The sequence below is a fragment of the Notothenia coriiceps genome, unplaced genomic scaffold (assembly GCF_000735185.1).
Source record: "Notothenia coriiceps isolate Sejong01 unplaced genomic scaffold, NC01 NC01_scaffold00027564, whole genome shotgun sequence".
Classification (NCBI taxonomy): domain Eukaryota; kingdom Metazoa; phylum Chordata; class Actinopteri; order Perciformes; family Nototheniidae; genus Notothenia; species Notothenia coriiceps.
In genome coordinates, this window is record NW_011360265.1 from 46,957 (window position 1) to 72,794 (window position 25,838).

General features: G+C 41.1%; 2 protein-coding genes across 4 annotated transcripts in view; both read right to left on the reverse strand.

The window, feature by feature from the left end:
- cnksr3 (cnksr family member 3) overlaps positions 1 to 12,140 on the reverse strand; it is a 49,297-nt gene extending 37,157 nt beyond the window's left edge. For all 3 annotated transcript variants that reach the window (XM_010785350.1, XM_010785349.1, XM_010785351.1), the window contains exon 1: positions 11,895 to 12,140. In XM_010785350.1, the coding sequence (XP_010783652.1) occupies positions 11,895 to 11,946 (52 nt within the window). In that variant the 5' untranslated portion in view covers positions 11,947 to 12,140. The remainder of the gene's footprint in view (positions 1 to 11,894) is intronic.
- A 2,657-nt stretch (positions 12,141 to 14,797) lies between these two features.
- Positions 14,798 to 23,574, reverse strand: qpct (glutaminyl-peptide cyclotransferase). Its single transcript, XM_010785353.1, has 7 exons — positions 23,383 to 23,574; positions 20,583 to 20,729; positions 19,658 to 19,939; positions 17,467 to 17,634; positions 16,305 to 16,404; positions 15,586 to 15,702; positions 14,798 to 15,502 (listed from the first exon to the last, which is right to left on the reverse strand). The coding sequence occupies exons 1-7, from the start codon at positions 23,554 to 23,556 to the stop codon at positions 15,321 to 15,323; spliced, it is 1,170 nt and encodes a 389-aa protein (XP_010783655.1). The 5' UTR covers positions 23,557 to 23,574; the 3' UTR covers positions 14,798 to 15,320.
- Positions 23,575 to 25,838: the final 2,264 nt, after the last annotated feature.

Below are 25,838 nucleotides of genomic sequence, written 5' to 3' on the forward strand. Positions count from 1 at the left end.
CCCCCCCAATGGGAACTGGGCATGGTAATCACACAATGGTGCTCTACATCTCTCCATCAAGCATGTAACTTGTGTCCTCTGAAAACAGTGCAGCGTTACAGCTTTCTATGAGCCTATATACTCCTTAAAAGTCAGTTTAGTAGGGCAAAGATACAGTACACGTTATTGCGCCGTGTTTCAAGATATGTTTCCCAAGATATTCTTGAAACTGCACTGTATAGGCTTGGATGCTGAGACTGAATATCTCCGACAGCTTAACTGGTTTTGGCCCTGTGTGACCAATGTTTTAATCTTATCATTGCTTCTTGTAGCCAACAAAGAGTGTTTCACTTCATGTACCCTAATCTTAAAAACAGACAACTACAAAATGGCAGAAACATGTCCCTAGTTGGCTTCCTAAGTGAGAAAACACAGCTGAGGTTGGTCCCTGCACAAGCAGACAAAAGCAGCCCTGTCTCTAACGGGGTGATGGACGATGACTGAAAAGGGGGTTAAAGTTCATGGGGCTGTTGTGGTTGAAGCACATCAGCAGAAGCTTTGAGCCCCAGCACCTTGGCTCAGTTAATCCTCAACTCCAGCGGCGCACAACCCCAGTTACATTGCTGGTAACCTGTCACAATACAATACAGAACAAAGTAGATTGAGAGAAAATAAGAGATAAAGAAGACTTCTGCAGGCATAGTGAGTCTTCATCGTAAAAATACATACATCCAAACGGTTGTTGCTTAAGCTAAGGGTGTGGAGAGAAAAATAACTGAAAAACTGGTTGTCTGGGGTCACTGAGTCTACACAACTTGAAACATCATTTCCTTTTCTTTTGTCAGACTTCCTGCACATAAAGTTTCTCAAAAATATGGACAGTCATGATTTACACCTGAGCTATTCCAGATATGTCAAGCCAAATGTGTCTGCTGTAAAATCCAACAAGGTATTGTCTTCATGAATGTGTGACTTGTATACTTATAAGGGGTGTCAGCAATGCCATTTTGAGACTATGGAGCTTCCATTTACATTTTGAATTTCTCTTTAAAAGTATAGGCTGCATCTTATCACTTATGATATAGCCACCATGTTTTTCTTTGGAATGTCCCACACTAAGGGTCAAATGGAAGTAACGTATTTAAAATACAATAACATCACATTTGTTCAGAAGTCAGTTGGGAACAAACTGCAGACTATAATGAATTGCTTTTGATTAGGCTGAATGATATTAAAAAAAAGCGATTTAACCGATTTTCGAAATAATGGCAATTCAACACTTAAAGGTCCCAAGTCATGGCCATTTCTACTGATCATAATTCCATTGTTGAGGTATACTAAAATAGATTTATATTGTGCAATTTTCCAAGCTCACATTGGTTTTCTCATACAGCATCTCTGTATAGTGTGTGTATTCACTCTCTGTCCTAAACGGCTTGTTGGAGCTCCTGCCCCCCCCTCCCTATGAGCCCAGTGGCCGTCTGCGAGACAGCGAGACACAGCGAAACCCAGCCCAAACACACACCCGCAGCCTGGCTGGGAGTTTGTGTGTGTGCTCAGACACAGACTCACAGCCTCGCCGGGTCCCGCCGCCTCAGGGAGGAGAAATCGGCGGAGCTGCGGCTGAGAAAAGATTGAGTGTGTGTGTGTGTGAGGAAGTCCGGGATTGGTCCATTTGGACCAATTGGTCCATGGGGTTGTTGTTACGTCACTTGGTTCCTGGAAGAAAAAACTGAAAGAGAAATCTCCAACGAGGCGCTCTGGGGCAGCATCGACAGGTCTTTTCTGTGTTAGACTGTTTACAGGCAGATATTCCATGCATTCATGGGTACAACCCAACAGCGACATTCAAGGTATGTTTGTAAATCTGCATGTAAACAGTGGATCTTTCCTGAATAAGACATGAGTTGTTCATCAGTGATACTGTGTGCAGGTAAGAGAACCAATTGACAGGAGCAATAACCTCTCAGGCCAAAATAAACACCATCACTCCAGCCAGTCGGTCGCCTGGCCACGCTGCAGCCCATTACCACCGGCATAAACACCCACTAAAAAAGCAACAAAGATCTCAAACATTTCTGCACCCACCCCTCCTTCTCTCCTCACAGTCCTGGTCCTGCTTCTCCACCCACCCCTCCTTCTCTCCTCACAGTGCTGGTCCTGCTTCTCCACCCACCACAATCTTTCCTGGCCCCACCGACATTCATACTGTTGCGGTTCCGCCTGTTGACAAGTATCCCAAGATAGTCACAGTCTTTGCGTCTTGAAAGTGCGCAATACAATAGAGACTGCCACTTTTGGAGTCTGGGAATGGTCTTGTGTTTTCCAGTTTGAATCACAATAGGTGTTAAATCAGAAGGCAATAAGGACAGTCGCTCCGTGTGGCCTGAGAGTCACAACAGACGGCGCTGTTTGTGTGTCAACAGGATTTCCAAAACACTCACTTTGCTGCAACCTTTAAATTATTTCCCTGAGAGAAAACTATAATTAAAGACTTGTTCTCGACAAATAGAAAGCGATGGAGGGAAAAAGGCAAAACACTGGGGGAACAAAAGGCGACTTTAAGGGGCGACATCCACCATCAAACATAACTCTGGGTTCTAAGTCATAGCCAGTGAGACACAAACATGTCATAGTTTTTTTTTTATAAAAACACTTAGGGAACTTAGTTTTGTGCTTTCATCTCGTCACATGTATGTGTATGATCAGGGTGGCACTACGCACTGATTACAGAGCAATTCACCAGCACCATAATAGCTGCCTATGGAAACCACAATTAAGATGAACAAGGTTTGGGGGAGGAAATGTGCCCCACTCATTTAGCCAGCCATGGGAATAGTGTGCTAGCAACACCGCATGAGGGCATATTTTCTTGCTAAGTCAAACATAACTTTGTATCCATTGTGCTATTATTATTATTATTGAGTTCTGCTTTTATGACACAGATATGCAGACGGAAAGAATTAAACTAAAGATATCTTCACATTGCCCCTGTGGCTCGTATGGTTGAGTGCATAGGCGGCACGTGAGGCTCAGGTTTGGGAAGGCTAAATAACTTTTTTTTTACCTGACGCTGCCTGCCTCCGGCGTCTATAGAAAAGAGATCAACTCAGTGAAAGCAACACCTGCTGACCGATCAGAGCTCAGTGTGCGGAGTTTAAAGCCATCAAGTCATATTACAGGATAAAGGAAATACAGTTTAAACTGCTGTAGCCTATGCAGAGAAGACGACGACGTGTCACACTTATCATTCATATCACTTCATCAATCAGATCATCGATCATATAATATCACAATATTTCCTTATCTGAGTCAGCTTCTCGAGCCNCAACACTCAAGACAAGACATCCTGTGGTGCCGGAGTAATACTGAAACATAGTTTATAATGAAAAGTATTCATGTGAATGCTCCTTGCTCCCTCAAGTCGTGACATCAACTCTAAAGGCATAGGCGGCACGTGAGGCTCAGGTTTGGGAAGGCTAAATAACTTTTTTTAACTGACGCTTCCTGCCTCCGGCATCTATAGAAAAGAGATCAACTCAGTGAAAGCACCGCCTGCTGACCGATCAGAGCTCAGTGTGCGGAGTTTAAAGCCATCAAGTCATATTACAGGATAAAGGAAATACAGTTTAAACTGCTGTAGCCTATGCAGAGAAGACGACGACGTGTCACACTTATCATTCATATCACATCATCAATCAGATCATCGATCATATAATATCACAATATTTCCTTATCTGAGTCAGCTTCTCGAGCCGTATCTGGCCGTGCAACACTTACATTGTCACATATACTGTATGCAGAAGTATTATTTTAAGCAACACATTAAGTTGACGAATCACTCAAATGTAATTAAAGTCAGATCCACTCGTGTCTTCGATGGGGCAGTGATATCATAAAAATGTAGGTAGCTTTCAAACACTCTGTAGTTTATTTATTTTTTAACCAGTTGTTATATATTCACCTTGCAGGTGCAACTATGTGTTGTGTTGTATCATGGATTATATGTTTAAGTCATGGATGTTTAAAGTTCATATTTGTCTAATATTAGTTTACTTTTCATTAATGAAGTATGACGCTGCGCTGTCAGTACACTTGTATTGTTTGTGATTGGTGAAATGTAGCTAACCCCTCCCCTTTCACGTGAACGCGCTCTCAGCTGGAGAGAGAAACCCTGGCTTGATTTACCGAGTTGATAACCAGCGTCGTAGGACCGCTTAGCGAGATCTCGTTTGTTAGGGTTAGTTAAGATAACTCAAACATATCCAGGGTCTGTTGAACTGGCTTCGTAGTACAGGGCACAGGTGGCTGCTTAATGCAAAGACGCAAATGTAAAGACACAAACATTATACATTATATTTTTTATTTTACAAGGATGCAGTGACACAAATAATTGGGAAGGCTTAGCCTTCCCTAGCCTACAGTACCCACCGCCCCTGGTTGAGTGGAGAACTTTCTTTTTATCTAATGTGGATCTCCATCAGCATCTTTTGATAAGAACCTGCTAATTGCCATAAATCTTCCAGAGGGTAAATCCCCTCTTGAACCTGGTTGCTTTTTAGCTTGGCTGAAAAAGTAAAAAGATCCCACTGGCAAGCCGAGCCAAGCAGAGGATTTACTCGATCAAAACCGACAGAGGGTCCCCATCTCTGACCCTGGCACAGCGGAAATCCGTTTCTCAGCCTGGTCTGTCCATTCCGTCTATGGTCCACACGCTAATCTGAGCTAGCTGCCTGCTTTATACCCATGTTTAAACACAGCAGGAGTACTTTGCTGTGGCAGCACAAAGTGTTACTGTTGGTCACCCACTCAGGCATGATTATTGCCATTAGAGAGCTGAGGGATTGGCTAGAGATGTAAATAAAACTAAGGTTACTATAGTGATAAGGGAAGTGGAGGGGGGGGGTTGGACCGGGGGAACAGAGGTTTGAGGAAATTGGAGGAGGCTGAATTGAGCCAAGAGGTAGAGAAGGAAAAGGAACATTTGACCACAAGCCAAGGATTTATAGCTGGATGGTATCCAGGTCAGGGGAGGAGGAGACTGAGCTCAAAGAGATTGAGAGCATCATTAGTGCATCTACCCTCTCTATATAAGACACGTAAAAACAGCAGAAACACAAACACACATACATTCAACACCTGATCAACAAAGTCCCATTCAAAGTCTCAAAAGTTAATTTCCCCAAACACACAATATGTACAATAGGCCGCTAGGGGTCTCTCAAATGAAACAACAACAAATATGGTGGAGTTGTGGTGAGCAAGGGGTCATGGATGTTTGTTTGTGGTTAGCTTTGCAGTGGATTTATCAGGAGCAGAATACTCCGCAGAGGTTACCTTCTCTCCAAGACAAAGGAAACAGGTTAACTGTTAAGTTTATAGGTTTACATTTAAAAACTGTAGTTTGGTGTAAATATGATGGTGGGGTTGTTATAACCTAGATCTTGTCATTTTTGGAAATGTTCAAGCTAAATATGCTACATATTATTACGACAGAAATAGCGTATATAACAAGCCGGTATTATCTGTCCGGCCTTGTGTAGCTGATCCTGTTCTCCTTGCAGCGAGGGGGGTGGATGAGTCATCTTCAATGACAGGGCGTCAGTAACACACACATTCACCCACTGCATGTTGTACTGTGGTTACTTTACTGACTTTCCAAAATGCGTCCCCACATTTAGTTGTGATGCTCTCAACCAGTGACGGATTCTTCAGGAACACACACACTCATGCTAATCTCCCGCACCACAAAAACACACTCACGCCCAATCGCAGGTGAGGTTTGTTTGTGCTCTCACCAGCACCTGTTGTGGGTCTCTCTCACAGCCATGACAGCGATAGTTGTGTTCCCATAAATGATAAAGGTGCTGTTGACTGGAAAGAGTGCCACATACAAACAGATGAAGGGCAGGTGAGAGGCTTTTCTGCAGCGTCTGCACAAATGGGAACAAAAGGCAGGATCAACAGAATCTCCCCTTATTGTTTCGTCAGGTCCCATTTTTGTTAAAAGAGGAGCAACCACTCCCTGCTTAAACAAACTAAAAAACCTATTAATATATTTTTGTACAACCAATTGAATGGAGTTCATGGAAAAAAATGGTTTTGTTTGAAACTTTTGAACTTTCAGGCATAGCTGACTTGTGACATGAGAATGAGATTTGTCAAGTTTTCAGCAAAATATGTCATTGATTTTAAGTTCAGTAGGTTAAGCTTTAAGTAGGTTTAGCTTTCACAACAAATTCCAAATTTGACAAAGCATGTCAGGGTGCATGTGTCACACCTCTGTTCTGATAAGTACAAAGTATGACGCTTTGACTGTCAGGAAATAAGAAGGGAAAAAACTACACATGCTTGTTGTTGAGTCCAGAGGAAGATGGACAGAGAGTGAGGGGATTCTCTTGAAAGGCACAGCATGTATGACTCCACTGCTCTTAGAATTTTCTGTGGACTCCCTTGGTGATTTCCAACCATAACAAAATGAAAACAGAAGCACAATAGAGTCTCCTTATTGGCTTAATGACCTAAGCATTCCACAATAGAGTAATATGATCCTTTGTGTGCTGTGGACCTGTGCACCACATACAAAGAAATGATGGGGCTTCCCTTTAAATCATCCAGGTGTTTTTTTAGTTTGCTGGTTTAAACAAACACCTTCATCCTTTCAGGGTGCCACGGAGCCATGCTGATAGTGGGCTCATCAATGCTGTTAAAACACAGACTGATTCATTACAGCTGCCTTATCTATCAGCACTCTCTAATGTCATTAGTACATGGACTTCAAAGATACACAGCAAGCTAAAATATGAATACAAGGAAACCTACTAACCATAAAAGCCTCCATAGAATACTAATAACATACCAACACTGTGTTATTATGCAATTATAAAACTATGGAATGCAAATTAGAGTTAGAAGATTATTAAATCAAACCATAAGATAGTATCCCAAAGAGACGCCACTTTTAAACTGTGTGAAAAGCATGACAGGAATTCAGTGAGTCTCTCTGGAGCCGAGGACCGGGAAAATATGGACTAGTCTGAACATGTTTTGAACAAGCTCTCATCTGGCATCTACCCAAGTGCCCGGCTAAACCCAAAAGTGGGTAGCACTTCATAAATCTCCAAATCACTTCATCGTCGTAATGACATTACACTTCATTACAGTGTAAGCTGGTGGCAGGATAAAAGAGGTCTGTGTGTATTTGGTCAGCGAGGGGGACTGTCGACTTGACTTTAAATCCGTTAAAAGCAACTGGTGGCCCCAAGTGCAACAAAGGACATGTGTGACCTGTTTTGACTGCTTATTCGCAAGGCTGCTCGTTTGGTTTGCTAGCTGCATTCCTCATGTTCTGTGGTTATTTGAGCATACCTGCATTAGCCTTGCTTTGCGCAGGCAATACCAACACAGCCATTCACTTCCCTTTTCCTTCTCTGCACGACATTGAATTACTGTACGAGCATAGATTTGGTGCAGTATCATTTAGACTTAACTACATCTTACAAACTTAAATCCCAGGGAGAGTGACTCTTCAGTCACAATCACGATGGCCTTAACAAACCAGTTAGTGTGAGCAGGCGCGCACACTTGACATCCCTGCACGAGAGGTCAGTCAGCATGTGACCAGTGTTTGCACTTGCCCCCGCTGTGCCACCTCAGGTTGGGGCGTTTATTCCTATGGCTTACACAGAGCCGATGCTCTTAGGGAATAGCACGGCCAAATAGCTTGCAGTTCCTGCTAAGCTCAGATCATGAGGGAGATTTGCAATGCACATTTTAGATTTGAATGAAATAGCAAACTGGTCTAGTCCAGGATGGCGTGCGTAAAGGGTGACACTTGGTCTCCTTCCCTGGCAATGAACGACCAACCGTTCATGCAAATGCAAACTGACTTTGGTCTACTGATAAAAATCATCACTCCTATAAAAAGGCACATGGAGGATCCAAACAAAACAACAACGCATTGTTTTTAAGCTCAAGTGAATGTAAAGTTGCTTTGTCTTGGTTTTCTCATCGCTAGATTAGAAGAGTGACATTAACTATTAATGATTTCTCTAAAGGTCTCCATATGTGTCTCCTGAGCCTGTAAGAATGGGACACCAGGCGGTGTGAGAAACAGGCCGCGGAGCGAAACCACAGCAGTCCCTTTCAGTGACCTCTCCCCTGGGGGAATCCTCTTACAGCACTTCCCCTGAACTCTAAGGGGCATTTCTATGGAAAGGTAACACGGTTATCTGCTCATCAATGGAACACAATGGCTCGATTTTTAGAAGCTGAATGGCTGTATGAAACTGGTACATGACAAAGACAGGGGTTTTAACTAAGGGATGTCAAAGGAAGATTGTCTTTCAATTGAATAAATGATTGCAAATTGTTACTTCCTTGTATATGAGGCCACTGGAAAGGGCATTCAGATTTCCGCTGTTCTTAGAGCCTATGTTTAGGTTAATTTGCCAACTGCCCTCCGTAATGCATATACCCGCATCCGGCAGTGTAAAGGTTGCTAATACGGATTAATGATGGCTGTGGAGGCTATCCAAACATAGAACTCCACTTGTCCGATCGCGCCGGTACTAAAGCGGAGGCGGTGGATTCCTTAATAGGGGTGAGGCGTCTGCACAGCGTCTGTTCACACTCCAGTTTGGGAAGACTCTCTTTTTAGCAAGATAAGGATCACGAGCCATCATTGCCCACACCTCACTATCACCTCCACAGATAAGGCTGCTGAAGGTACCCATCAGCGGCATCAATCGGTGTGTGTTGACTCGGACACAATGCTGTTATTTTTCCGTGCACACCCTCGGTTAAAGAAAAAACGCACTTAGCACATGTTTGTCACCTTTGTGTCGACCTAATTGCCTCTTTGGCACTTAGGTGGCATTCGAGAGGCAGGATACAGACACTCACACCCTTGTGTTTCCATCCACATGACGTGGGGAAGGAATAGTGTTCAACCCGGGTCCCTTATCTGACCATTCATATCAGACTTCTGCTAATAGGCAACATTCACAAAAAAGACATGAAACTGTAGCTCCATTACAGTGCTGATAAACTAATATAGCCTGGACTTGTAGACGTGTGCCAAAAAAGGGGTATGAGATAGATGTTGGGCCACTTGATCAGCAGGACTTCAATGATGGATTCTTGCTCAAAATAAACCCATCACATGCTTAATCCATGTCCATGTATACAGGGCTTTGAAATTTGATTAGCCAGTATTTAAGTTTAGAAAATGCTGGAGGACTTCCAGAGCGTGCTGAACTGAGTCTGGATAAAAGCTACTCAGTCAGACAGTAGCTGTGCAGGTTTGCATGTTTGGGATGCCTTGTTAAAACTTGGCAGTCTTGCTCCCAGTGACTACATAAAGTAAGTGTGTAAATGAAAAACTATTCAGCTTAGTTTGGGCCAAACATTCTCTCAACAGTGCCAGCCATTCTTAGCTGAAGCATTACCCAAGTGGATTCAGGACTATATTTGGGAAAAGACTAACAGCAACTTAAAAGTTTGACTTAGAGAACATGGGTAATGTCTCTAGGTATACATCTTAAAATCTAACCCTACATTTAAAAAGAAGTGTGCAAAAAAACACAAAATGTAATGTATATACTGTTAAAAGACAAACATAGTTCTGTGACATCCATGCTGTCATTAGAAGAGAGTGCTTATTTGCCTGGGGGACCTACTCATGACATATGGAATACCTATCACAGGACACCACAGGTCCAGCTGGAAGATCAGAGCTTGTGGTGAAGGAAATGCGCTTCAGGGCATCTCCAGTCCCCATAAGAAAAAGAAAGAACCAAATGCCCTTTCACTGGCAGTAAACATCCACCAACCACTGCTTGATCTCCCTGAACAATGCAAGTGATTAACAACAGCTTCAATACACAAAAGCAGTCCCTGTCCTACTGAAGAAAACAACCCGAGTCAAATGAGAGCAAAAATCATCATACAGTGCTTTCTTGGAGTTTAATTTGACTTCTTTCACGCAGGCGCAACAACCTAGCAACACCCGTGTTTGCAATTGCTGTGAACAGGTCATGACCGTGCCCTCGACATGGGTTTTACTTTGGTGTGATGCTGTGTGTCTTTGGTATAAAAGGATTACAAAGTTGTTTTCTTCAGGTAAACAACACCAGTGGTAACATGCCATACGGTGGCTGCGTGCAGTGGTCACTGATGACAACAAAAAAAGGGCTTTTTAGCTTGTAATGTTAGATGGCGCTCAAGATATTAGTCCTAAAAACATTCTTAAGACTAGACTGACACTAAAGCTATAAGACCAATTAGTCATCAATGGAGTGATTTAACTGTTGACAACAAGCAGCTCTTTATTTGAGATTTTCAGCTTTATTTGTTTTGTGGCCGTCGTTGCTTAAAGGCAGATTGAATTTCTTGCAAAGTAACTGCAGTCTACACGCACTGACACTGCCTCTAACCAAAGCAAAGGGCCATTTAGCCTTGATTGACCACAATGTGAAAAGTCACATTTCAGTCATGACTTTGCAAGGCTGAATCATCTGCTCTGTTGACTTTCGAGCGCACCATGTTTTCAAATGGGCTGCATGAAATACCCCCAAGAATGTTCTGCTGTCATTTTAGTTAGTTCACTTCCAGCGTGTTTTTTCGATTCGTAAATCCACTGGTCAAGACCTACAGAGACAACTGCTGAGTCAGATGTGCAGAAGAGTGACAGCAATGGGGCCCTGTGTAGACAACTAATCCCCCATCCATGCGTGCCATGGCTGGGCTGTTTTCACTGGACACACTGACAATAACCCCTCCACAATCCCCTTTAGCTCCCAACTATAGATCAGCACTGGCAGGGCTGCCAATCAGCAGAGACTGTGCTATACAACACCACCATAACCCCAAACAACAACAAAAGACTTATTATGAGATTAAAAAGGAAGTCCTCTATGTTTTGTTTTAGGAAGTTTCTCAATACAATGACAGTACAGCAGAGGGCTTATATGGCCATATAAACAGCCCATTACTCTTTTTGCCATTTAGTATACACACACTTCACCTTTTATGTATTTGGAGCAATAGCACTCTCTCTATTTCCACTTCACATACCACTGGGTGTCCCTCACCAGACATGGCTAGGCTGTGACAGAACACTGGTTCAAATAGTTCTGATGTCATGACCACAGCAGGCATTCCTCTCAGCACCTGAAACAGGTAGTGTTGTTATAATGTCACAGCCTCCAAAGTACTTAAGCGATTGTCCCTAAAAGGTGTGTTTAATTCAAATCATTTGACTTCTTTAGAGGGAGCAAGATTGCAACATAAAGGGAAGATGAGTACTTGTCACACATCACATTTGATTGAATTAAGTTCAATGAGTGAGTAAGGCGGGCTATGACTGTGTTCAGTGTCATTCTTTACTAGTTAAGTTACACAACAATACTTGTTTTACATTAGAGACCCTGAGGCAAAACAATGACAGACAAGAGTTTCTGTGGTTAAGTGTTACTGACTTCAGGAATTTCACATTAAAAAGTTTGGGGAAAAAAGGTTAGGCTATGTTACTTAAAAAAACATGTATTTTCTTCAAAAGTGTTGGAGTAAATTGCTTGTTGCTTTGAGCAAAAAGGTGACACAAACACAACATTGAAACGCTACAATGAGCAGTAATATTAACTTATGGGTTTAAACAGCTAGCATAAGCGAAATTGATCAATTTACTTAATCTTAAGTGAGAGTTAAACAAAGTGCAGTCCCATTGTTAAGCGCTTCGGTTGAGGTATGTGGTGACACAAGAGCAGTTTCTACGAAACTAGCTCGAGATAACAGAAGAGCGACTCAAAGTTTAGAAAGAGAAGCTTTAGAAGAGCAGTAAATACGTAAATGAGCTTTTTTTCTGTCAAAAACATGCTAATAAACGTAACATACAAAGTGTTCCCCGGACTTACCTCTCATCCATTCGAAAACTTGCTTTGGCGTCCACTTCGTTATCGGCTCCATGGCGACTTTAACAGCTATTACAGCGACAGAAATGTCCCAAAGTTTGGCGACGAGGTTTGACAATTTAAACAGAAAATAAATTGCTGTCACAATCTCCTCAACAGGTCTGCGCCGCTCCTCTGTTTGTGTTCAATGAACATCAACTCTCAGTACACGCGTGAATGAGCGGAGGCTGGCCCACAATCCCCCACAGTTCCTCCGTTGTGGAATCAAGGCTGCATTCATGTACGACTGGGAATACTGGGAAAAATCACAACTTAAATAACAAAACGGCCAAGCACGCCCTAAAGAAAGACAATGTTCTCAGCCACATACACACTGGAAGAATATCATAGTTTATATTGCCTTCATTGTACTCTTATTTTATTTAAGTAATCATTGATATTAATGAAAGTTCCTCATGTGTGCATGTTTATCGAAACTAATTATGATGATGCATTTCCCTCTTTTTGATAAAAGCAAGCTTTTTCTGCTTTACGTTGCAACAGCTAATTGTATACTCATTTATTAACAAAACCAATTGAACATACAACAATAATATATACTTTTTGTCAACAGTTTACCGTTTTAGGACATGGATGCCAGAGATTACGGAGGGGAATTGAATGCAGCGTGTGATGTTGGTAGTTTCTGGGTGTTCACCGCCCTCATTTGAAACTGAAGGCATGTACATAATGATGCCCAATTTATATTTTGTTGCTCCTGGATGAACAAAAAAAGTTTTAGAAACACAGATTATGTGAGTCTGTCAACATAATTAAAATAGATTGAATGTCAGTGCTTAATTTTGTACAACGTGCATCAATCATCTTATCTCTGAATTCATGAGTTAGAGCACGCTGATAATGGCTCATTTATATGAAAAACTCATTAGGGTGTTTTTACTGTTTTTATCAATCATGTTTGCAGTCTCCATCTTATATACATGTATCCATCCCATGCCTATTTCAACTTCAGAAGTATGAAGAACTTTTATTTTTCAATGAACAAAATGTGACTCACTGCTGCCCTCTGTTGGTAACTTAGTTATTTGCAAGTCACACAATCTCATTTAATTGTTAAAGGTCCCATTTCATGGCCATTTCTACTGATCATAATTCCATTGAATAGGTATACTAGAATAGATTTATATTGTGCAATGTTCCAAACTCACATTGGTTTCTCATACAGCATCTCTGTATAGTATATTCACTCTCTGTCTTAAATGGCTTGTTGGAGCTCAGCCAGAGTTGAATCTTTATGGTTTATTGCACTAGTAAGTTGCTTTGGATAATTATTATTATGATTGATTATAAAGCAATAAAAAACCTTTTGGATTGTGCTTCTCTCCTGTCAATGACAATAGGTTATGTGCATGGTAAAGAGTGCATACATTTCCAAATATCCAAACGCTTATTCTAAATAAGTTAAACTCCAGCCTGTTTTGGCCCTGTACCTTCTGAAGAGGCTTTGAAAAAGATGGCAGTTTTACTATTATGGTATGTAACATTAAGTAACCTTTCCTGACTTGTTCTTATAACAATCTGAAAACACCTTGCATGGGAGAGTCCCGGCCCTTCCTATCACTCCATTGCGGTACAGCTGGAAGCGTCTCTGCACTGTAATCATCTGCAGATTAAAGCTCGGCTGCTGTCAAACCTTGGCATGGTTTTTTGTCTGGCATAAATATATTGGAAACCCAATACAGTGATATAAGACAATTAAGTTTTCCCTGTTCCAGCATGCTGACTGAGACGAGACATATTTTGTGTCCTTTCTTTACATGAAAGTTAATTAAAGATTAAAACCTAACCGAGTAATATAGGTGTTGACTGACAGGTATAATGCCCTAGGTAGGCTTTGAATAGAAAACTTGACAAGAAGTGTGTGAGTGAGTGATCATGGTTAGCAAAGTATAAGACAAAAAAGAAGCAAAGATATCTCTGTGAAGCATTTCAAGTTGCTGAAGTTTTACCATTGTTTACATTCAGAGTTTGTAGGTGATTAATGCCCCTTGAGTAACTTTTTATCTTCTTTAAGTCAAGATAAACAGTGTGTTTGTGTAGATTGTTGCCAGGCTTCCCAAATGTCTCTGACTGCAGCAAATGGGAGAGTCTGATCCACGCTCTGTTCTCATGGGAGTGGGCTCCATTAAACAAGATCAGGGTGGTGTGGAATTCAGGGGAGGTCCTCCCTGATAGGATTAAAGGAATCATGGGATTGTTGTGGAGGTGAGACGGAGGGATGGAAAGTGTGCTTTGGTCTGTGGAGGAGGCCCAAGCTTTAAAGCTGAGAGAGGGGGGAAGACTTGAGCGCTGTATTGGTTACACTATCATTGTTGTTCTAGGATTGTATTACAAAAAAAGTCAGCACTTCCGCACACAAAAGGTCACGTTAGATAATCACAATGACCAACTTCTTCTTTCAAAGCTCCCAAAACACTCAAAGTAAAACAAAGACTCGCAAAGATAAGCAAACTCTTCATGGCCTCGCTTGTATCCTGAATCAACATTTATTTCAGCATCAAAATACAGGAAGTCCAGGTTTGGCACTGTATATTATTCTGGGATCTACATTAGGATCAGGCTAATAATATCATACAAACAACGGCAGGAGAAACACCGGTACAGGAAGTATTCCACTTTGCTATCTAAGATGACAGGATATGAAGGGCTAAAGATGTTGTTAGATAATATAAAGCCACTTCCTGCCCCTGACAGCTTCAGTCTGAACAGTTTTACTGTAGGAGAGGAAATGTCACCTTCTGTGTGTGTCACCATATTGTTTAAATGTAGCTCACAACATCACAGATCAGAGATTATAGATGGTATTACATGACTAGAAAAAGACAGCTACTCTGGACTTACATGTGGCCTTTAAAAAAAAAAAGGGTGTCAAAGCATTTGAACCGTTCACATTATTGTTTTCTTTTATTTCCTCTACACTGCTCTTATTCTTTCTCTTTGAGGCACACGATCCAGACATTAGCATTGACACTAAGATGCCTCATCACAGTGTAAAGGAGGGGGCTGATATAAAGAGAGCAGTGTAGTAAAAGGAAACACACAAAAGATCCTGTGTACTGATGTTGTTGCTGGGGACTTAAGGGAAGATGAAGCGTCAGGTTCTTGAAGTCTTATTTTGGAAGAAAGTACATTTCACATACCCCGAAATAGGTTCGTACCAAGAAATGAAAATATGTGCATGTAGATCTCTAAACATATTCTCTATGCTTTTTATAGCTGGCAGCCATCTGATGAGTTGAGTTTCAACGTCGAAATTACAAGATCAAGAAGAGATACATATTGTTGCTGTTCAAACAACATTAAATACAGTCTGTAGAATAAAAGATTTTACTACAGTGAAACGTCAAAGGTGTAATGCTGTTTTTCTTTTTAGGGGACATTCTGTGGGTTTGAAGGGACGGCGGGTCTGGCGTTGAGGTACTCCAGAACAAACACCTGGATGATCTTGTTGAGGTTCTGAATGGTGGCGCGATCCAGGTTCTGCTCGTTGTCGTCAAACGTGTGCCATACAGACGGGAAAGGGGAGGGGATCAGATGGAGGACGCGCACACCTGAGAGAAAAGCATGGGATGAGGACAGAGAAATACAATATGTCATCATTGTTGCTGTATTTGTGTTACTTTGTTGGGTTTACCTCTGTTTAGGAATGGTATATGATCATCTTGAACGTGACCAACCGGTATATTGGGCCAGAAATATTGCACGCTGTCAGGATGATCCACAAGCTGGTTCATGGAGTGTAAACGCTTTTCTGAGAATATAAGAGGGAAGACAAAGAGTGAGTTAGTTCAGATTTAAGAAAAATAAAACATGCTAAGGTATAATTTCTTAATTGTGTCAAAAAATTATTGAATAGTTTGCTTTGCTTGATTTTGTGTTTATGGTTTTTTAATTGTCAACTCAAGCTACTTTTGTTTTCCTTTCTTACACATTGCATAACTGTAACCACATTTTGATGGATTAAATGTTTGTAAATTCTGATTAATAACATAATTGTTTTTAAAGGAAACCGGATCCATTCAAAACAAAGGAAAAACCAAGGACAAAAATCTATCTTGCTAAAAATGAGTGAGGAAATAGGATTTTAATCCTCTATAAGTTCTTTAGACTGAAAATAAACACTATCCACTATATGCAAAATCTAAACAGTGCAATCACAACAACACAATAGCTTCAATGTGACAAATGCACAATCATTTGACAGTTGCCACATTTGCCCTTAAGCGATGATGATGGTCTGAATATGACTGACTTATTAATTACTTAAAGTGACTCCTGTTTGTGGCACACCTTCACCATAGAAAACAGTTCTTCACAGTGTGTACAATAGTAGGAAGACTTTGGATTATTCACCGATGCTCTGCAGCCTAGAGAGCCAGTGTGATGTGCTGGGGAACTCGTTGCCAAAGCTCGGGCTCGGGCCCCCGATCAGGTCCAACAACACCAACAGATCCTGGAGGAGAATAAACAAGGTCTGGTGATCTCTCATGAGAAACTCTATAAATCCTGAAGAAAAGTTATAGTAAAAGCATAAGAAGCCAGTTCCCATCACACCTCAGAGACCCTGCTTTGACATCACTCCTCAATGTTCAAACACACACACACACACACACACACACACACACACACACACACACACACACACACACACATACACACACACACACAAGAGACTGTCTGCTTTATCTCCACAGGAATGTCTATATTTGTAGATAGTCGCTCCATGGTTACAATTCAGAAACATTTACCAATTAACTTGACATCTTCTTATCATATACTGTGTAATACATGATGTTTAATATGAAGACACCCAAGCCCTCCCAGATGATAAAATGACCAGCTTTGTGATCTGACATTCCTTGGTAATACAAAACAATTTAAGACATGCACCCGCCTTGTTAGGAATTTTTCTGTCTACAAGATCAGTGCTTAGCAGGTTGCACTTGAAGTGATGTGGGCTAACAGAAGTGCGTTTTTCAGTGTGATTATAATCATTTAAAGGTCAACTATTATGCAAAATCCACTTGTTCCTTTCTTTTAAACATAAACACATGTCCCCTCTGTGTAAAGAGATCCTTTAAAAGATTTGCTCTCTTTTTGTCCTGATCCATTTATATAAAAACCTGTCTGAAAATTAGCTGATCCGATTTTGGCCACTTTGTGATGTCATAATAACAACAAACAAGATAACCCCCCCCCACACACACACACACACACACCTTATCACCTGAATCTCCTCCTAGAGCACCATTGTGTTTTTTTTTTAACAAAATATCTTGCAGAGGGGCGTGGGGAGTGGCTCCTTATTTTCATCTAAAGTAACAGACCCAGAATCAGCACTTTTGGGGCTGAAACAGAGGGGATTATGGGATGCTACAATGGGTGATCTGTTTGGTATTTGAAGCCAAACACTCCAGAGACATGTTTTGTATATATCTGAGAATTATATTATAATGATGAAAAAGAGTACGGACCTTTAAGGTGGTTTAGGCAGAAAAAAAGAACTGTGTTGTACCATGCCGTGTAGCTGGTTGGTGTCCGTGGCTCCTGCAGGGTGGGGGGTGGCCTCCATCTTCTGTGCCAGGTGCCGGGAGCCATAAAGGGAGTCTGTGGGGGTCCACTGGAAAAGAGCCTCTTCGCCATCAAAGAAGAGCAACTGCAGGGTGAGGTCAGCACTGGAGCTCTGCATGGGGGGTAAACAGAGGACAGTCAAGGCATTGACTTCAATGCAGACTTTCCTGCAGCAATCAGACTCTACAACCCCCACGGCCCCTGGAAGACCCCTGGTAGACCCCCCAAAAATAGAGACTCATGCAATCCTATACAATAAACCTGCAATGTGCAATATAAACACTATCTGCCATTTGTACGCTATAATCACTTTAAAGTAGAAAATACTTATTTTTTATAAATGTTCCAACTTATATTCTTTTATGTCACAATACTTCAATGCCATCTATGCCACTTAGTTTACCAAAATGACTGCTATACATTTTTCGCCATGGTTCTGTAATTATTTGTCTTTATTTATTATTAATGTGTGCATTACTTTCTTTATTATTTAATATCTGATTTTTACCTGCGAAAATTACGGAAATGACTAATAAAGGATTTCTCATTTCTGAGTCAGAATGTTGCTGCCCCCTAGTGGTTTTGAGATGACAGTGAGGTTTTTGGTTTAGTGTGAAATTAGGGCTGTGTAAAGGTATCATATTTTGACTTCCCAATTATTGTGGCTAAAATGAGTTCACTGATTTATTGTGAATTTATGGGGGATTTAGCAATTATTCTCTATATTCTAACAACCCTCAGTTTTTGTTGCACCGCAAATGCTTCTGCTAGTTTTCCTGTAATGCTGGCCACTACTGCCTGCTTTGAATCCCATCTTTATTATTTGTCTTTTAATTTAGTATAAAAGTTGCCCTTCTGTTTTTATTATTATCATTTTGTCTTTTATATCAATCTTTGTGCAGTGTTTATAGTTGTTATTTCACAGTTGCACATAACTGTAGTCGATGTTTTGTTAAAGTCGTCTTTAATGAATTTGTATTGGATTGGAAGTTAACATCCTCCTCTGTGTCGTTTATCAGCTATGGTATTGATTGTGTGTCCGCCTCCATGGCTTGTATTGTATTTGCATTCAGTTGCTATTCCCCCAACGACCTTTGTGACAGGCTGAGTCTGATAAACACGTCCCTGGCTGATCTCTCTCTGTCAGACCTCACTGAGCTGCAGACAGGCCTTTGAGCTGCAGCGAGGAGCGCGCTGCATGAATACTAAGTGTTATGATCCACTTGTTTGTGGAGCAATTATATATAGATTTTTGTTTTAATTCAAACAAAGCATTTTTTTTTCTTTTGTAAAATGTTTTTAAATTCATAAAGGTTCATGGCAATTTACTTTGACCGTTCTTTACAAAGTAATTATATTAACAACAAACTAAATGAAATGGATAATGTATATAATTGTATGTGTCTATCTGCATCTTAATTTTTTGTGACTGAATCACTTCACAAATCAACCATCAATTGTACCTTTTAGTATAAACTTTCTTCTGGCTCTGCTTTAACACGTGAATTTTAACTGATATTCATACTTTTATACATTTTTCACAACCTTTTTACATCTGTATATATTTCACATATATTTTATGTCTCTGTATAGACATAATCATTCCTGATAACATTTAGTTATTCATTTTTAAATTACTGTACATGTCTGCCACAAACGACTTATTTTTTGTATATCTTTTAAAGTCTTTATTATAGCTATCCCTTTAGACTTCTGCCCTATTTCATGAATTAGATCAACATAGATTTTGATTTAATTAAATATTCAATGCACATTATTTGTGCATGATCGAAGCCTTTCTTTGCCAACAAATTTGCACATTAAATGAATAATTGTAACTTAACTTGAATTGTTTCTCATATTTGGGTGAAATGAACACACCTATAGTGATGATCACCTAGTTCCTGTAACCGTCTGCAACATGTTTGGTCTTGTTTTCCCCAGAGCTTGCTGTCATTGGTGATGTTGTTGTATGACTTGCCTGTGATTCATGACCACAACTCAAGTCAGCGCTGGTCACCATCACAAAAACAAATTCACACTTCCAAATAGGGTAGTATGAGTGTCATTTAAAAGCGGGGATTTACTCATCTACACAGGCTCAGAGATAGACCAGTAATGTATTGAACACCCACCTTCTGAGCTTTCAGTTCCTCATCCAGGGCTCGGGCCAGCTCCAGCATCATGGCGCAGGGAACAGCAGAGTCCGTGGCTCCCTGGAACTCCCTGCCGTGCCACTGGGGGGGGTAGTACTTGGAGTCATAGTGGCAGGCCAGGACCAGCTGGCGCGTGGCTGATGAGTTGAGGGTGGCCACTAGGTTAGTGAAGGGCAGGGGGCCGTAGGGGGTTTGTGACATGAACTTATCCTCCATCACCTCCCAGCCCGCCCCCAGGCCAGTCAGGACGGTTTTGATATGCTGTGAACACATGCAAAGATGACACATAATAAGTTGATTTACGTCTATGGTCATTAAACTTGTTTAAACACAAATGAGTCTGCTTTACACCTGTTAGTTCCTAATTCTTCAGGAATGAAACACCCTTTTATAATAACTTCCTTAATTGGCTGTATTTCCTATGATAAATATTGAGCTTGATGAAATAGTAAACAAATGGACATCAACAGGGATTGTATTGATGCCTTCAGATTCATAAATACACACATTAATCATAAGATGAATGTGTGATTTTACACACTGTTCCTCATGCACTATTCTTAATATGAAAATAATAAGCCTTCCAGTCAGTGGTGCCACTCCCTCCTTGAATTAAGCCACTAAGATAATTGGGTAAGTGATTTATCAGTGCCATAAATGTATGAAGCTGTCTCATTTCCTTTTAATTTGGCGCCAAGTCTTTCTGTGGGAAGTACTCTAAAGACTTCTTAATACAGTGGGATGGGATTTGCCTTGGTTCCAATTAAATAACTTGCATTTGCTTTAAAAAAAAGTTACTTAGATCTTTGAGCGTATAAGCCTCCTATGGATGACAGTCTAAAAAGAAAAACAGGGTCTTAACAGATATTATATTTTAGAATTGAGTTTCTGTCAAATAACTCACCTCCTGCACGGCCGTGCTGCCTGCAGAGCCGGGGTACCTGGTGACCAGCAGCGGCCTCAGGTCCCTCTGCCACATCTGCTCCAGGTCAGTGTGAGACACAGCCGTGCTGATCTCAGCTCGTGTTAGAGTGAGGGCTCGGTGATGGAGCTGGACAGAGCCAGAGGAACAAGACAAACAAGAAAAGACAACACAAAATGGATGAGAAACAGCATCGTGCTCTATTGTAGGATGAAATTAAGTGTGTTCACAAAGACTATTGCGAGGTAATCATATCAGCTAAACATCAGTGATGTGATCGGATCCCTGTGATCTACTGTTAAGCATTGCAGTGTTGCAAACAGAGTGTGAAACACAGCAAATTACAAAGCAATATTCACCTCCACCAAACAGTTTGTCTGTGTGATTATTAGAAGGATTAAAGGCAAGCTATTGGCCCATTGCCGAATTTGGGGAGAGGAACCAAAAAACAAATTCAGAAAATGATATTTACTTTCAAAATCATTGCAAGATAGGGCTTGGCTTGAGACTATCCTTCTAGTTACTCCTACTTACCGTCCGTGTCTATTATGACACACTTTCAGATCAACTACTTCTTAGTATAGGATTTGGGAACATTTTCTATGATGCTTTACTATAGAGCAACATGATGATACACATCCTGCAGAACAACTGTGTGTCACAACACTGTCATATCACTGGAAACCACCTACTGGGTCTGTCAAAAGTGGATTTTTGATTGTCCAGTTAATAAGTTACTGCAGGAGAAAATGTACCACAAGAGGGACTTTTTACTGTCAGCTACTGTCATATCACATACATGGTAATGTCTTAAAAATGATACCCTCACACATCTTTGCAGAGAGGCAGGGTCCAATTAGACCAGTGTGAATAAACACTGATTGGATCTTTTCACATTCACACAAAGGCTATAGTAAAAAAAAGGCCTCTCATAAAAAGAGACAGGAAAGTGAAGGGTGCTTGCATGCTCTGCTGTGCCCTAACACATGATTATAAAAGGAAAAGCAAATACACCAGTTTGTTTAGTCAAAGGAGCATGATGTGGATTTGCAGGTTTCGAGCTGTCAATTCAATGCTTGCTAAATTACAGCCATAAGGTTAAAAAAACACATTGATTCTTCGATCCCCATGGCTCTTTTTCATTTGGTCTCAAAGTTCACCTGCTGGTTGTCCTGGTAACTAACTGAACAGAGAGGAACGACAGAGAGCAAGAGGGAAAGAGCTGATGGTGGATATCCGAGTTAAGCCTGTTTGTGTGTTCTCAAAGGTTCTCAATGTAATATACGGGGGTTATAGAATCCATACTGACAATTATTTGACTGATCAATTATTCTGTTGATTTAGGACTGGGCAATATATCGATATCGTTATACGAGTGCATATATTATCTCTTACATTTTGAATATTGTAAATGTTTATTTTCCTGGTTTTAAAGGCTGCATTACAGTAAGGAAATGTAATTTTCTGAATTTACCAGACATTTGGCTTTACTTTTATTGACCTGTACCCACTTAGTCCATAAATACACATTACTGTAATTAAAGTGATCGACATTTCCAAAATGTCAACACTACAATATTGTCACAAATCTATATTGTGGCACTTGTTCCGTAATGCTGTCATATTTGATTTTATTCATATTACCTTGCCCTTTGTTGACTGTTTAGTCGTTTAGTCTTTAAGATGTTAAATAGTTTAAAATCAGATCACATACAGCCAGAGCCCATGGAGACATCTTTTCTCTATTGCTTGTTTTTTTATGACCAACATTCCAAAACCCAAACAACACAAAGACATGACATGAAACCAGCACATTTGTGTCATTTTTGCTTCATTAAGTCTTGAGATTTATATGAGAAATCACAGTGGGGATTATTTACCGTACTAAAATGGTGTCACTTTACTGTCTGATGACACATTCCTTAACATGAGCATTCACGTATGAAACCTGAGTTGGGCCCGCACTAACTGGCTGTAATTACAGAGTGACATACAGTTCCACATGTATAATTATGTGGTTAAACAGAATACAGTCAGTCACAGAGCTAGGGCTCACTGAGTCCAGAGAGGGTTAAAAGGGGGTCCACTTAAGCTCTATAAATACCAAGACCTGCAATTGGAGGATCAATGATGATGACTGTGCTGCCATAGCAACTAGGCATAGAGAAGAGAAGAAGAATAACACAAATGAAGAACATGAGGGGCCAGGCATGCCCCTGATGAGAGGTGCTAGAATACAATGAATACATAAATGACGCATATTAACACTGTATGCAAACTTTGCCTTTCTCATAATGAGTTTTCTACTGGTAGATTGCCATTTTGAAAGGAAACACATGCACTTACAGAGACACAATATATATATATATATATGTATGTATGTATGTCCGATATATAATATGTTGCATTGTTGGAGGAGCTTGTAACCTAATAATTTCATTGACTAACTACACTGTAGCTACTGTGCATATGAAAATAAAATCCTTGAATCTTGAATATAAACATAATTGGAGTTAATCATGCAGTTCAGGGTTGTGGTTTATTTGCTGTCAAGTTAGGAAAAAAAAGTAAACAAGATATACTGAGTTAATCCGTAATTGCAATCCTTCATGTAAACTTCATCCAAAGGAGGATACATGACAATACATTCATAAGAATCCTACATGCTTAAAATGTTCACTTTTGTAGACAGTCTGGGTGTTCAAACATAAAATTAACACATGAAGTCCTGGCAAACATTTTAAGACAACAAAATAGGAAAATAACCTCTTGATTTATTTACCTTTTCTTCTGTCCAGGGAATTCCATCGGTGCAGTGGATGAGTGTCACCCAGATGGTCACACTCACAGTGTAAAATAAACGCATTTTGGAGGGACCGAGGCTTCGCTCAGCCATCGCTGTTGTCGCTCCTCTCCACATTCCTGTCTCTCTCCTCTGTGAAAGCTTACAGATCATGTGAAAAACAGGAGGGAGGACCCGAGGCTCACAACCCACATCGCGTCACTGGAGCTACTGTGTGTGCGTGTGTGTGTGTGTGTGTGTGTGTGTGTGTGTGTGTGTGTGTGTGTGCGCATCTTACCACCCAGGATGGAGTCTATAGTCTAAAGAATCTGCCTCAGGCCAAGTTTGTATGTGTGTGTGTGTGTGTATGTTTAGGGTCCTGGTCACAGCACCCTATCCCTCTTTGTTAACCCCCCCAACCATTACTTTACCCACATCATCCAGATGTAGACTTGCACCGGTGGAGGTGTGTGTGTGTGCGTCTGAGTGTGTGTGGGTGGTTGGGTCAGTGTTGTGACGTTTCTATGGTGTCTGTGTTCAGATGTGCGATTTTATCTGTGCATTTGTGTATGACTGGTGGTGGTGGTGTGTGTGTGTGTGTGTGTGTGTGTGTGTGTGTGTGTGTGTGTGTGTGTGTGTGTGTGTGTGTGTGGGTGTGTATTTTGGGGCTGCGGGGCAGATTTAGGATGACTGATGGGTCTGCGGGGCAGAGTTTGGATCTCTGACTGATGGGTTGCTGAGCGGTGGCTGAGGGACACTGAGACGCAGGCGGATCGATGGACACTCCACCTTCCCATCAGTAAAGTGTCTCACTCCATGCACACACACACACCACAGCACACACACACACACACACACACACCACACACACACACAGCACACCACACACACACACACACACCACACACCACACAGCACAGCACACACAGCAACACACACACCACACACACACACACACACACAACCACACAGCACACGCCACACATCCTGGGAGAAGAAGCAGGAAAGCAATGAGATCATACGGAGAAGAGACGGGTTGAATCCAGGCGTGTCAGGGTGGAATGTGTGTGTAGGGCCAGGTGAAAAATTAGGAGGTTGTTTGTAGACAGGAGCGACGTGCAATTAGTACCACAGCACACACACACACACACCACACAGACCACACACACACACAGCAGCACAGCACACACACACCCCCCTTTCAGGAGGCGCTGTGCCCGCATGCTAATGTCATGGAGTTTGGGTGCCTAGCGAAGTAAGTAACCAAGTAAGTTGTTCATTGCATTAGTTGCAGTTGAGTCTGTGTGAATTGTAATAATGTACCCCAGACTTTTCAATAAAGCCGAGTTACATAGCAACGAATGGCATATGTATACTATTCTAACAATAAAACCATAGTAACCGAGGTGCCAGCATTATTCTACTAGTTATTCTTTTGTCTTTCATTTTACTGAGTGGGTTTTGCTTATCTTGTAGATATTTGAATTATTATTTATTTTAGGCTTATTTCAGAATAAGAAGCCTTTATTCGTGCCACAGATGGGGGGGGGGCTGGTCAATATATTGAATCATTTATTTTATAAGAAACCTTTTTGGTCTCCTTGTATTGCTTGAATCTTATCATGTACTAAAGCTCGCCTTGGTAGCGGCCTTCTCTGTGGTATTGCGACAAACATCCCAAGGCATCAAAAAATGCCAGCCCAGACGGAATGCAGAGCGGGAGAAAGAGGATGATGTTGAGGATTAACAAACTTCTCTAGCAATTGCTCACCGTTCAGGACACAGAATCTCTCTGATGACAGACGTTCAGGCCTCACGGGCCAACGGTAAGAGAGGGCCGGACATTTAAAACTGGCTTTCCCGCACGCCTTCTCCTCAGCTTTTCTTTAGTGTTTCTCTTTTACGTTTGGCTGCTCCGTCATACGCTATAAACACATTGCTGTTGTCAGGTTTTGCTGCAGCTTGTTCTCTGTGCAGTGATTCGTCATCAGACGTGGGCGAAGTAGTGAGTAACAAATACTTTGTTACCTGTACTTAAGTGCATTTTTCTGGGTATCGTACTTTACTCCGATATGTTACTTTTATTCTTACACCCTTACTTTCTAAACTATTGGATATTGAACAGCGATCCGTGTATCCATCATTTCCTGTCTTACTCTAAAGAAGAGGGGAGTCAATGAAAACGTCTGTTCATGTTGCCGTTGTTAGCATGAGAACAGGTTCATTAGCTAACAATGACATTATTGTCTATTAACTAAGAGGGATGGTCAGGTACCTTTAAAAAAGACCTGCTATTTGGGAGTTTTATCTGAAGTACATTTCAAAGCCTCTTTAGCTTTACTGAGTAAAGAACTAGTCATGGCTTCTAGCTTCTACCAGAGTATTTATAAACATGATATCTGAACTTCTACCTTAAGTAAAGATGTGTGTACTTTTGCCATCTCTGTGATTACGGC